The sequence below is a fragment of the Durio zibethinus genome, unplaced genomic scaffold, assembly GCF_047325235.1.
Source record: "Durio zibethinus cultivar Kanyao isolate XHJ-2024 unplaced genomic scaffold, ASM4732523v1 HiC_scaffold_115, whole genome shotgun sequence".
In the NCBI taxonomy this organism is placed as follows: Eukaryota; Viridiplantae; Streptophyta; class Magnoliopsida; order Malvales; family Malvaceae; genus Durio; species Durio zibethinus.
This window is the reverse complement of record NW_028322738.1, coordinates 30,111-45,138: the sequence shown is the minus strand read 5'-3', so window position 1 is coordinate 45,138 and position 15,028 is coordinate 30,111. Positions and strand designations below refer to the sequence as shown.

The window sequence follows — 15,028 nt, the reverse complement described above, 5'->3', positions numbered from 1 at the left end:
AATAATATTACTATGGTTCGAGAGAAAGTAAAAGTCTCTACTCGGACACTGCAGTGGAAGTGTGTTGAATCAAGAACAGATAGTAAGCGTCTTTATTATGGACGCTTTATTCTGTCTCCACTTATGAAAGGCCAAGCCGACACAATAGGCATTGCGATGCGAAGAGCTTTGCTTGGAGAAATAGAAGGAACATGTATTACACGTGCAAAATCTGAGAAAATACCACACGAATATTCTACCATAGTAGGTATTCAAGAATCAGTACATGAAATTTTAATGAATTTAAAAGCAATTGTATTGAGAAGTAATTTGTATGGAACTCGTAACGCCTTTATTTGTGCCAAGGGTCCCGGATATGTAACTGCTCAAGACATCATCTTACCGCCTTCTGTGGAAATCGTTGATAATACACAGCATATAGCTAGCCTAACCGAACCAATTGATTTGTGTATTGGATTACAAATCGAGAGAAATAGAGGATACGGTATAAAAACGCCAAAGAACTTTCACGACGGAAGTTATCCTATAGATGCTGTATTCATGCCTGTTCGAAATGCGAATCATAGTATTCATTGTTATGGGAATGATAATGAAAAACAGGAGATACTTTTTCTAGAAATATGGACAAATGGAAGTTTAACTCCTAAAGAAGCACTTCATGAAGCCTCTCGGAATTTGATTGATTTATTTATTCCCTTTCTAGATGCGGAAGAAGAAAACTTACATTTAGAAAACAATCAACACAACGTTACTTTACCTTTTTTTCCTTTTCATGATAGATTAGCTAAACTAAGAAAAAAGAAAAAAGAAATAGCATTGAAATATATTTTTATTGACCAATCAGAATTGCCTCCCAGGATCTATAATTGTCTCAAAAAGTCCAATATACATACATTATTGGACCTTTTGAATAACAGTCAAGAAGACCTTATGAAAATTGAACACTTTCGCATAGAAGATGTAAAACAAATATTGGGCATTCTAGAAAAGAAGTAGAAAAGCATTGCGAAATTGATTTACCAAAATTTTAAATCCATTGGATTTAGGATTTATTTCATTTTTTTTTTTTTTACTTTAGAAAATTAGAAAAAAAAAAAAAAAACGAAAATGGATTTTGAACCTTCAGCACAATCCATATATTGGGACCAGAATTGAATAAATGTATCTAGGGAGAATTCACTTTGACTTTGAAGTGACTACTCCCTAGATACGCACATCATGATATTTTATTTTAAAATTGATTCAATTTAAAAAAGACCTAAAGTTAGGGATTTATCAATCGGTAATGTTGCTCCAATACCCAACCAAAGGGCCACCGCAGTACCAATCAAAAAAACGGTTGTCGCTACTGGACGACGAAATGGATTTTGGAATTTATTAACATTTTCCAAAAAAGGTACTGTTAATAATCCCGCAGGTACTGAAACCATTAAAAGAACACCCAATAACTTGTTAGGTACTGTACGAAGTATTTGAAATACAGGAAAGAAATACCATTCAGGTAATATTTCCAAAGGAGTTGCAAATGGATCCGCGGGTTCACCAATCATTGAAGGTTCTAGAACCGCTAAGCCTACGTTACAAGCAATAGTACCGAGAATTACTACTGGAAAAATATATAAAAGATCATTGGGCCATGCGGGTTCCCCATAATAATTATGACCCATACCTTTAGCTAATTTAGCTCTTAATACAGGATCGTTCAAGTCAGGTTTTTTTGTTATTAGGATAGGTGAATTTTTCTAGATCCATCCCCCGAAGGAACCGGACATGATAATTTTTCATCATCCGGCTCAAGCAAAAATCAATCGAATCAAATGGATACAAACGGATACATATAAAATGAATCTATATGTTATCCACACATATATGAATGATTTCATATGTAAGAAAAAAGTTACCTGATTCCATTTTACGAAGTTGCAACTATACATTCCAAGGAATGCCATTTTTACAGGTAAATGCTCAATACCCAAGTAGGCGTACAAAGTTGATCGTGATCAAGTGCTTTCTGGGTCGTCTTAGGCCTTGCGATTCACCTTTATCCCAAAAATATATCGAGATTTTTTACATACAAAGGATTTACTTGTTACTAATATAGTCTAGCCTTTGCTCTTCTTTAGATCCCTTGTTTCACTCCGATAGTATAATAATAATAAATCGGGTCGATGCAGAAGAAATGAATGTATTTTCATACTATTAAGATAAGAAAGTAAAAAAAAAATAAAAATAAATAAATAAAATCTAATTTGCATTATGCCAAATCACTTATTCTACTGGATCTTACGGAGCCCTGTTCATACACGACATCGTCAGGTCTGATCATAGAAAAGATTCTCTTCAAGCGAACCAGCCTATCCTTTGTATGGGGCTTACACGGTGGTTGGAACAAAGACACATTTGGTTGTGAATTCCAATGTAGCAGATAAAGGCATATTTCTGCATGGCCCAATCAATAGTTCAAGTCACACACTCCCATAATCCATTTTCTCTTCGGGGAATTCCCTTCAACTATTCATGTCATATCAAATAAATAATAGAATATTGTGGAGTTGAAAGGAAATATCCAAATACATGTCTTATTTTTTTTTTTTTTTCAACAATCCATATTTGTAGCAATGAAATACTATTGTTCCTCCCCCAAGTAATAAGATAAATGATTGGCAAGTAATAAGATAAATGATTGGTTACAATATAGCTATGGTCTATATTCTCTATAAAGGACCAGAAATGCCTTGCTTACGTATCATTAGGAAATGCATTAACATAAATACAGCAGTAAGAAGGGGTAATACAAAAGTGTGTAAACTATAAAAACGGGTCAAAGTGGATTGTCCCACACTAGCACTTCCACGCAATAACTCTACCAAAGGCGATCCTATTACCGGAATAGCTTCCGGAACGCCTGTTACGATTTTGACTGCCCAATAACCAATTTGGTCCCAAGGTAAGGAATAACCTGTTACACCAAAAGATGCAGTCAACACAGCCAGAACCACGCCTGTAACCCAAGTCAATTCGCGAGGTTTTTTAAAACCACCAGTGAGATAGACACGAAATACGTGCAGGATCATCATTAAGACCATCATACTTGCCGACCATCGATGAACTGATCGGATTAACCAACCAAAGTTAGCTTCAGTCATTATGTATTGAACAGAAGTAAAAGCCTCAGTAACGGTTGGACGATAGTAAAAAGTCATAGCAAATCCTGTAGCTACTTGTACCAAAAAACAAGTAAGCGTAATTCCTCCTAGACAATAAAATATGTTAACATGAGGAGGAACATATTTACTAGTTATATCATCTGCAATCGCCTGAATCTCGAGGCGTTCTTCGAACCAATCATAGACTTTATTGAGATAGGTAAACCAAGAGGACTCCCCCCCTGAGAACCGTATATGAGAATTTCATCTCGTACAGCTCAAACAAAAACACCCAAATAATAGCTGAAACGGATATGGAATAGAAAGTTTGAAACTTCTTAATCTTTTCATTCAATTTTATCTGAAGACACAAAAGAGTAAAAATCCGAAAGCTCTTTTTTGTAGTTGTAATTATAATGCCAAAAAATCAAGTCGGCGCATTCGTCTTTATGTTGATCAGGCCTCTTGAATCTTCTATTTACCTACTTATTTCTTTTCTTTTTCTTTGCTTTGATTTGTTATTTATATGGAATGTGGCTTTATTCTTGTTTTCTTTATTTTTAATAGGAATTCTCTTGTTAAGACCCTATGAATCAATTGAAACTTCAGATTCATACCAGAACCGCGATGATTCAATAAAACCTTCAAACTAAGTCCAAAGATTCTTTGAGTAAGAATTATTGGATCATCACTTATTCAATGAATAGAATAGATATAATAAATAAAAATACAAAGAAAAGAAAGGTTTGTCCTTTGATCAAAATAAGCATAAACTAAATGAGAGTTTGAAAGAAGAAAAAATTTCTCGATTTATAAATAAAAAACCTCTTTCTTTGAAAATTTTTTTTTTTTTTGAGTCCGGCCGCGAGGTTTGAATATTAAGTATGAATCATAGTTCGAATACTTCGTGATCCATTTCATATATTCCGTGCTCCAGATACTAGAATGGCTATCCGACGGGATAAAACTATCTCGATCAAGAGGACAGACCCATTTTCTGTACTATCAATAGGATCAATTATAACAAGTCACACACTCATATTCCGGAAATACAGAAACAAAAAAAATTTCGCGGTCGAACTACCAAAATAGAATGGGCTAAAAAAAATCCGAGAACTAAAAGTTTCACTTTTTGTATTGAAAAGCGAGGCTTCGTGGTTCTTGTGAATCTAATTCAGCGAAATTCCATCCAGTAAAACGGAAGAATTATAAATCTCCAAAATAATAGATAAGAATATCGAAAATAAAGCCATTGCGACACCCATCAAAGGAGTCGTTCCCCATCCAGGAGCTACTTTACCATATTCCGAATTCAATGGTTTCAAAAAATCCCCTACAACAGTTCGTCTTGGACCAGATCTAGAACTACCCTCAACGGTTTGTGTAGCCATAAATCTTATTTTGTATTCAGTGAGATCTGTTGACTTTGTATATCATTCCGCTGTAAATAAACGATCTTATCATAGATCCATTGTGATCTTGAAATTATATTTATATTTATATTATTTATATTTATATTTATATATATTATTTATATAATTATATAATAATGGAAACAGCAACTTTAGTCGCCATCTCTATATCTGGTTTACTTGTAAGTTTTACTGGGTACGCCTTATATACTGCCTTTGGGCAACCCTCTCAACAATTAAGGGATCCATTCGAGGAACACGGGGACTAATTGAAGTAATGAGCCTCCCAATATAATATTGGGAGGCTCATTACTTCAATTGAGATAATGAAAAATCATTTCATTTTTTTAGTTGGAACTTTAGGCGGTTCTCGAAAAAAGATAGCGAAAAAAATTATCCCTAGAGTAGATACTAAGAGGAATGTATAAACCAATGCTTCCATAAATTCGATCGTGGTTTACAATTATAGCTTCCGTACCTATTTATTTAGAATCATCTCCCGAATAAAATAACGAAAGAACAAGAATCAAAGAAAAGGCAGCGATTTTAATCAAGATTTTTACAGCAGCCTATGTCAAATCACAAACAGAAAATAGAAGCGAAAAATAACAAAGCAATCTTGCATCAGACTACTTGTCTTCTTGTAGTTGGATCTCCAAGTTTTTGGAATGCTCCAAATTCCACTTGAGCATCCAAATCTGGATCAATACCGGCAAAAACATCTCTGAACAGGGTTCTAGCACCATGCCAAATGTGTCCGAAGAAGAAAAGCAAAGCAAACGAAGCATGCCCAAAAGTAAACCAACCCCTTGGACTGCTACGAAAAACACCATCGGATTTCAAAGTAGCACGATCTAATTCAAAAATTTCACCCAATTGAGCACGTCTAGCATATTTTTTCACAGTAGCAGGATCACTATAACTCACTCCATTGAGTTCGCCACCATAGAACTCAACAGTTACACCTACTTGTTCGACACTATACTTCGATTCTGCCCTTCTAAAAGGAACATCCGCTCTAACAATTCCGTCTCCGTCTACCAAAACAACCGGAAATGTTTCAAAAAAAGTAGGCATACGACGTACAAAAAGTTCACGCCCTTCTTTATCTCTAAAGATAGGGTGTCCTAACCACCCAACGGCTATTCCATCCCCGTTGTCCATTGAACCCGCTCTGAATAATCCTCCTTTTGCCGGATTATTGCCAATGTAATCATAAAAAGCTAATTTTTCAGGAATTTTAGACCAAGCTTCTGATAAACTTTGATTTTCGGCTAACCCAGCACTAACCCTTCGATATATTTCTTGCTGGAAGTATCCTTGATCCCATTGATAACGAGTAGGACCAAATAATTCGATGGGGGTAGTTGCTGAACCATACCACATAGTTCCAGTAACAACAAAAGCTGCAAAAAAGACAGCAGCTATACTACTGGAAAGGACGGTTTCAATATTTCCCATACGTAATCCTTTGTATAAACGTTGGGGCGGACGGACACTAAGATGGAATAAGCCCGCTAATATGCCCAATGTCCCTGCTGCAATATGATGAGAGGCTATTCCTCCCGGAACAAAAGGATCAAAACCTTCCACGCCCCACGCTGGATTTACAGGTTGTACCTTTCCGGTTAGTCCATAAGGGTCGGACACCCATATTCCAGGACCATACAATCCTGTTACATGAAATGCGCCAAAGCCAAAGCAAGCCACTCCTGAGAGAAATAAATGAATTCCAAAAATCTTGGGCAAATCCAAAGAGGGTTTTCCTGTGCGCTCATCACAAAAAATTTCTAGATCCCAATATACCCAATGCCAGATAGCTGCCAAGAAGCACAAGCCAGAAAACACAATATGTGCTCCGGCCACACCTTCGTAACTCCAAATACCCGGATTTGTTATAGTCCGCCCCGTAATACTCCAACCGCCCCATGAATTGGTTATTCCTAAACGAGTCATGAAGGGTATAACGAACATACCTTGTCTCCACATTGGATCAAGAACGGGATCGGAGGGATCAAAAACAGCTAATTCATATAGAGCCATTGAACCGGCCCAACCAGCAACCAGAGCTGTATGCATTATATGAACAGAAAGCAAGCGACCGGGATCATTCAATACGACAGTATGAACACGATACCAAGGCAAACCCATGGAAATACCCCTTTATCAAATCAACGAAAAATAGACACTATGTAACTTTATTGCATTGGAATACCTCCCCTTTTCGGTGGATTCTTTCGGAGAAAGGATTAATGTTTGTTCTATTCCATTAGTAATAAGGGAAGAATTCGGCTCAGAAGAAAAAAGAGAAGCAGATCTATTCTATACTCGATAAGTATCAATACGCAATGGGGGTTGATCCTATTTTTTATGAATGAATGCATCCCTATTTGTTCATCATTCAAAGGACCTATTCGTAAGAATTCTCTTTCATTCATTCCGCCTTTCTTTATTTTATGGCCTTAGTCTATCTATGTATAAAATATGATAAAGGCCCATATTATTAAGACCATTATTACATATTATTAAGATAAGACCATTATTACGTATTACATTACGTATTACGCTTCCACAATCAAAGTGAAATATAATATTACATATTATAATATTACATATTATTAAGATAAGACCATTATTACGTATTACATTACGTATTACGCTTCCACAATCAAAGTGAAATATAATATTACATATTATAATATTACATATTATTAAGATAAGACCATTATTACGTATTACATTACGTATTACGCTTCCACAATCAAAGTGAAATATAATATTACATATTATTAAGATAAGACCATTATTACGTATTACATTACGTATTACGCTTCCACAATCAAAGCGAAATATAATTTTACATTCTTTTTACTTTATGCCTGTTGGTATTCCAAAAGTTCCTTTTCAAGTTCCGGGAGATAACGATGCAAGCTGGGTTGACATATAGTGCGACTTGTCAAATATATTGGGTCATATGGGATTCCCCCGTTCTCTCGCCCGATCGAGATATCCCCTGTTTCGCCCCAAAAAGATTGATTGAATTATCAAAAATTTGTAGCGGGAAGTGTAATGAAGTGCAATTAGAGATCCATTTCATGGGGGTGTATCCAGATTAATATTTTCAATTAGAATGATTTATGGTTGGCTTGGTTGGACTGATAAAATGAAGTATCCAGGCTCCGTTTAGAAAAAACCCAATTGGTAATATATTTATGATTACCACCTATATCATAATCATAATTTTTCTTTTTTTTTTTAATTATAAATAAGAGCGATTTCAAACTGTTAATCAATCGAATAATATGGGAAATACGTTGAATATTTGGCGAAAAACATGAAAGAAAAAGGAATTAAATTAAAATAAAAAAAGGAAATGAAATCATAGCAAAAAGACGTGGTATTGGGTCATTTGTCCTATATGTGCAAATAAAAATCGGGCAGATCTTTACTCGGAGTAGAGCATAAACCTAAAAAAATTGAATAAAAAATTGACGAACCCCATTCAGGAACAAGAAAATGACATCGTGATTTGGATTGAATCGCAATGAAAAAAAAATGGATCAATGAAAAGTTTGTGCAATAAGTTTAGCGAATTTTTTCTATATTATAGGAAAACGGGCCAAAACTCATCTTTCTTTAATTTAATTTTAAATTTCATTTTATTTAAAAAATGTAAGAAAAAGCCCCTTCATTAGAAATTAGAAGTTAGAAAGGTCCGACTAGAAAAAACAAAGGATGGCTGGAATCTACACATTGATTTTTTTTCGCAATTTTTGTTGAACCGTATGCATCAAAAGGTGCCTGTACGGCTACTAAGGGATACAATTTTATCCTAATCAACCGAATTTATCGAGAAAGATTGCTTTTTTTGGGCAAAGAGCTTGATATCCAGACCTCGAATCAACTTGCGGGTATTATGATCTATCTCAGTATAGAGAGTAATAGCCGAGACCTGTTTTTTTTTATAAACTCTCCTGGCGGAGGGATAGTATCTGGATTATCTCTTTTTGATACTATGCAAGCAGTGGAACCAGATGTGCATACACTAGCCATGGGATTGACCGCTTCAATCGCAGCTTTTCTCTTGGTCGGAGGAGAAATTACCAAACGCAGAGCATTCCCTCACGCTCGGCGCCAATGAGTTTTTTTTTTTTTATTATTGATGGAAAGAAAAAAGAAGACTATGCCTTCGCCATATGAAATATGAATTAGTAAGTAATAATAGCATGGCACTTTGAATTCGATATGAAATTTTTTTTTTATTTCTTTTTTTTTTTTTCAAAAAAAAATATTAGATTATGTATCGAAAGAGTAGTATGAGAGAAGGGGCATTTCCAATTTGATCTTAGCTATCGTGGGCCCATCTCAGGCGTCACAAACTTTTTTTCTTTTCCTACCAGAGGCTATTAACAATATTTATGTTATGAAAGAGTACGAAAAAAAAAAAGACTATTTTTTTTCTTTCTTTTTTTTTTTTCAAAAAAAAAAAGAAACTTTGGGATTGCTGAATCACAGACGAAATAAATATATAAAGCAACGGAGCCATCATAGTATTTTTAAACTTTTCCGAAAAAAAAAGAAAAAGAAGGATGGTAATTGGATTATTTATTAATCTGGGTCTAATAGACTCTATATTTTCTCTTTTTTTCGATGAAAGAAAAAAGAGAATTCCATTGTAAAGCCGTATGCAATTGTAAAGCCGTATGCAATGCGCAAAAAATGCCTGTACGGTTGTTCAATTCTATAGCTATTCTTCTCGCCTCATTATGTGAGTTAGAAGTATGTTATATCATCAGGGTAATGATCCATCAACCTATTAGTATGCTTAAGGATGATGGCTTCAAAGACTGGGTCATGGAAACAGACGAAGTAATGAAAATGCAAGAAGACATCATAGAGGCTTATGTACAAAGAACGGGCCAGCCCCGATGGGTTATAAACAAAGACATGGAAAGAGATAATTTTATGTCAGCAAAAGAAGCCAAAGATCATGGAATTGTGGATCATATAGTGCGTACAGAATCGAGACCTATAGTGAATGAAAAACCTATAGTGAATGAAAAACCTATAGTGAATGAAAAACCTATAGTGAATGAAAAACCTATAGTGAATAACAAACCTATAGTGAATGAAAAACCTATAGTGAATGAAAAACCTATAGTGAATGAAAAACCTATAGTGAATGAAAAACCTATAGTGAATAACAAACCTATAGTGAATAACAAACCTATAGTGAATAACAAACCTATAGTGAATAAAAAATGGAGACTAGTTAACGACAATGGCAATGGAAGACCACCATTTGACGACAATGGCAATGGAAGACCACCATTTGACGACAATGGCAATGGAAGACCACCATTTGACGACAATGGCAATGGAAGACCACCATTTGACGACAATGGCAATGGAAGACCACCATTTGACGACAATGGCAATGGAAGACCACCATTTGACGACAATGGCAATGGAAGACCACCATTTGACGACAATGGCAATGGAAGACCACCATTTGACGACAATGGCAATGGAAGACCACCATTTGACGACAATGGAACACCATTTAATTTTGATTTAGATTGATTTAATCCCTCTTATTCCTTTCCTTCTTTTTCTCTTTAATAGATTAATATTTTATTAATCTATTAAAGAGAAAAAGAAGTAATTCATAATCATCTGGTTAGGATCGATCTAAACCAGTCTATTATGTATATGATTGTATATGATTCAGCATGCCAACTATTAAACAACTTATTAGAAATGCAAGACAGCCAATTAGAAATGTCACGAAAGCCCCTGCTCTTCGGGGATGTCCTCAGCGCCGAGGAAGATGTACTAGGGTGTATGTGCGACTTGTTCAGATCATGGGCTGAGAAAAAGGAAACAATTTTTCAGTATCAACGATCAGTACCAGTGAATAGAATGGGGTTCTTCCGTTCACTATCTAAAAAAGATAGATCTACCATATCCTTCTATTGTGTATGAAATTTATGGTTTCCATTGGCGCAAATCCAATCTTGGAATTTTTTAAAAATTCCCCATTGGTAGCAAATGCTTATCCATTAAGCGGGGAAAATCCTATTTAAAAAGCAAAAAGATTATGCTTCGACTCTTGCAAAGAACGGACTAACAGGGTCAGCTACCCAATTAATCCTCCTAATTACATACCGTTACTGTATAAGATAGATCTCGTTGTGAAAGATCTATTACTGAAAAATTTATGAGTAGAGCCGAAGAGTGTGAACTGTACAAGTTACCAATTAAATGTTAAATGAAGGAATGAGCTCCGGTGTATAGAGGGGACCTCACCGTTTAAGAAAGTAACCATAGAAACGATGGAACCCACTATTTATTTATCCATTTCTATTTACTCCTTTATTTTAGTTAATATGCTTTTTTTGATACCTAGTATCAATACAATTTCTTATTTCAAGGCGAAATGAAATGCCTAGAAAAAAGGAAAAATCGTGGGCGGGACGGTTATAGTAGCAAAAGCCATTGGAATTTTTATTTTATACATTGGAAGAATCCGTTTTGTTATTAATAGACTAGAAAAGAATAACTGAAAGAAAGAATTAGTTATTCATCAAAATTTCTTTTATTCAATGACCAGAATGAAAGAGGGATATATAGCTCGGAGACAAAGAGTAAGAGCTTTGGTTTCGGCTGATCGGGATAGAGATAGGAAAAAAAGATATTTTCGTCGTTTGTGGATCACTCGAATAAATGCAGGAATTCGAGGAATGGGGGTATCCTATAATTATAGTAGATTAATAAAAAATCGGTACAAGAAACAGTTGCTTCTTAATCGTAAAATACTTGCACAAATAGCTATCTCAAATAGGAATTGTCTTTATATGATTTCCAACGAGATTATAAAATAAGGAGATCGGAAGGAATCCACCGAAATGCTTTAAATGAAATGGGGTTCCCTCGAGAATGAACTCGAGGGAGGTAGAGTAGAAATTAATATGATAAAAAAATTCTGATAAGGTCATCAAAACAAGAAAACAAGATGAGCGAAGACGCTCAATAAAAAAAAAAAAAATTTATTTTTCTTCCCCAACCCGATTCGATTCTTTTATTTATTTCTTTTTTCTTACGACACGACAATTTTGATTATCAGATTTTTTGAATAAAGCATCAGTCTACGTTTGATAATTTTGAGTCAATTGAAGGGTAAGCCTATTTATTTCTGGTTCTAAGAGCAGTAGTTCTAGCGGTCGACTCTCTTCTTTCAAATCGTTTCTCATTTCTGGTTCTAGTTCTAGCGGTCGACTCCCTTCTTTCAAATCGTTTCTCATTATTAATAAAGGGTAACGAAGATAAAATACGAGCTTGTTTTATAGCAATAGTAATTAATCGTTGTTGTTTTAAAGTCAATCTATTTACTCGCCTAGATAAGATTTTTCCCTTGTTCACTAATAAATCGACTAATTAAACTCATGCTATAATCAATTCGATCCCCCGATTGGATCGGGGGCAAACGCCTACGAAAAGATCGCTTGTATTTATCCATCATTTCTTTATTCCTTATTTCTAAAAATAATCCTATCCTATCCTTTTCTAAAATCCTATTTTGATCGGATCAAATTCAAATTATAGAATTAATAGAATAAATACGATTTGCTTTGTTTTTTTTATTATTGTATTATTTATTTATTATTTATTTCTTATTTATTTGTTTATTTTATTAGTTTATTTTAATTATTTATTTATTATTTATTTGTTTATTTTATTAGTTTATTTTATTATTATATTATTTATAGATATTTATTTAAATATAATTTCATATTTTAATATATTTAATATATAAATATAATTTCATATTTTAATATATTTAATATATAAATATAATTTCATATTTTAATATATTTAATATATAAATATAATTTCATATTTTAATATATTTAATATATAAATATAATTTCATATTTTAATATATTTAATATATAAAATATAAATATAATTTAATATTTTAATATATTTAATATATAAATATAATTTAAATAAATATCTATAACTGTGATAATACATAAATAATAAATAAATATAATTTATAAATATATATAAATATAATTTCATATTTTAATATATTTAATATATAAAATATAAATATAATTTAATATTTTAATATATTTAATATATAAATATAATTTAAATAAATATCTATAACTGTGATAATACATAAATAATAAATAAATATAATTTATAAATATATATAGAACCGACACGAAAATAATAAATAATTAATAAAATAAGAAATAAATAATGAAATATAGTAATAAATACAAAATATAGTAATAACTAAAAAATATAGTAATGAATAAATCATACAATATAATAAATAATACAATATTAACAATATTAAAATTAACAACAATATTAAAATTAACAATATTAAAATAATCATTATGCACGAATAGAAAATAAAAAAAAAAATAGTTAGTGATATTAAAAATCTAATTCCTAATCAATGAAAATCCAACTCCTAATCATTCGAAGACTGTAAACTAAAAATCATTCGAAGACGGTAAACTAAAAAAATAAATAATTGACTCGAGAATAAAGAAAAAAATTATTAAAAAAATAAGAACTAAATAAAAAATAGAATAAAAAAAAATAAAAGAATATTGATACAATCATATACCAGGTTAAAAAGGTTAAAAATTTATTAACGTGCATATCGAATAATTTAAAACTAAAAACTTCACTTTAAAAAGAAAGCGTGGAATAGACAAGGAAATACAAATATAGACTAATATATAAATAAAATATTTGTTATATATTAGTTATATATTATATCTAACTAATTATATACTTAATATTACTTAATATATTATATAATATATATTATTATACCTGAATACCTAATGTCCTATTTTCTCATACTAAATACCTAATGTTACCTAAATACCTAATGTCCTATTTTCTCATATTCTCGGGAAGGGTTGACATACGAGTACTTGATTCGATTTATTTCTTTATCTCCCCGTGAATTGTATGTTTGTAACAATAGGAACAGAATTTCTTCAATTCCAATCGACTAGGCGTATTGTGTCGATTTTTTTGAGTAATATACCTGGAAATGCCCGTTGATTCCTTATTAACGACGTTTCGAACACAACTGGTACATTCCAAAATAATCGTTACTCGGACATCTTTACTCTTGGCCATGAACCCCCTTTGAGTTTTTAATTCACCCAACTCTTCTATTTTCCGATCAAAAGTGAAGAAGAAAGGAATGAAAATAAATAAATAAAAGTTGCTAACTCAAAACCAAATCCTGAAAGATTTCGTTGCAATCAATTGCAATCAATATAGTAAATCAATATGTATTATACTAATAGTAAATAAGTAATACAATGATTTCTAACTCGATTTAGAATCACAGTACGGTATTTTCTTTAAGTATCTTGTAGGATACTGTTGTTCCAGCCACATTTCTCTTTTCGCTCTACTAGTAATTTAATTGGAGCTTGAACCCAAGTTTTGTTGAGGTTCAATCCACTTTTTTCGTTCTACCTTCCTTATTTATTTTATATAATTCTTATATAATTAGAATTCTAAAAAAACTAAATAGAATTATTTCTTATATAATTAGAATTCATTTCTTATATAATTATAATTCTAAAAACAACTAAAGTCAAGGGGGGGCGAGAGATTAGTCACAGATATTTGATTGTATATCGATCTAATCTTTTTCACCCCGTCCCGCGACAATAACTAGAATTAAAAAAAAGGGAATGTTAACGCATCCGGGAAGAAACGATTGATCTCTATCAATAAACCCGCTAAAGAACCGAACCAGAGAGTACTTAGTACCGGTGCTACGGAAAGATATGTTTTTAGATCTCGCATTTAAAATCCTCCTTCTTTATCGTATTACATACATTATGGTAATACATATATAATCACATGTATGTGTGGTTAAAGACCACTTGTATTTGTATATTTGTACCCGGAATTCCTAATTCAAAATTAAAATTTAAATGTACAATGATTCGATAGATAAGATTTTCCTTTTCTTAAAACAGCAAAATAGGTCCCTTTCTGCCTGAGAATTCCCGCCAAAAAGATTCATTTATTATTCATTATATGGTTGTTATATGATATGAGACCAAAAAGAGGAAATGGAAAGATAATTTTTGTATATCAATAGATGAAATAAGGGTGTGGAAAACAAGACAGGGATTCTCTACAATAACATCGTAGGCCAATTGAAAGGGATGTAGCGCAGCTTGGTAGCGCGTTTGTTTTGGGTACAAAATGTCACGGGTTCAAATCCTGTCATCCCTACCTATTACTTCTCCTTTGAGCAGTAAGGAGGGAGCCATTTTAGTTTTAGATTGATTAAAATTAAGCATACATAATCTATCATTTTCTCATATTATATATGATATATGATAGTATAGGTGTGCACGATGTATTGGGTGTTATAAAATAAAAGAATCCTCTTTTTTACAGTCT

The 15,028-nt window shown here is 32.6% G+C and overlaps 1 protein-coding gene and 1 non-coding gene across 2 annotated transcripts; one reads left to right on the top strand and one right to left on the bottom strand.

Moving 5' to 3' along the window:
* Positions 1-2,471: 2,471 nt before the first annotated feature.
* LOC149509764 (cytochrome b6) lies at positions 2,472-4,595 on the bottom strand. The gene is made up of 2 exons (XM_089757667.1): positions 4,181-4,595; positions 2,472-3,356 (listed from the first exon to the last, which is right to left on the bottom strand). Exons 1-2 carry the CDS (start codon positions 4,184-4,186, stop codon positions 2,715-2,717), a joined length of 648 nt encoding a protein of 215 aa, XP_089613793.1. The 5' UTR covers positions 4,187-4,595; the 3' UTR covers positions 2,472-2,714.
* Positions 4,596-14,783: 10,188 nt separating this feature from the next.
* TRNAP-UGG (transfer RNA proline (anticodon UGG)) lies at positions 14,784-14,857 on the top strand. Its single transcript has one exon. It is a non-coding gene; the product is annotated as a tRNA-Pro (tRNA).
* The last annotated feature ends 171 nt before the right edge of the window (positions 14,858-15,028 follow it).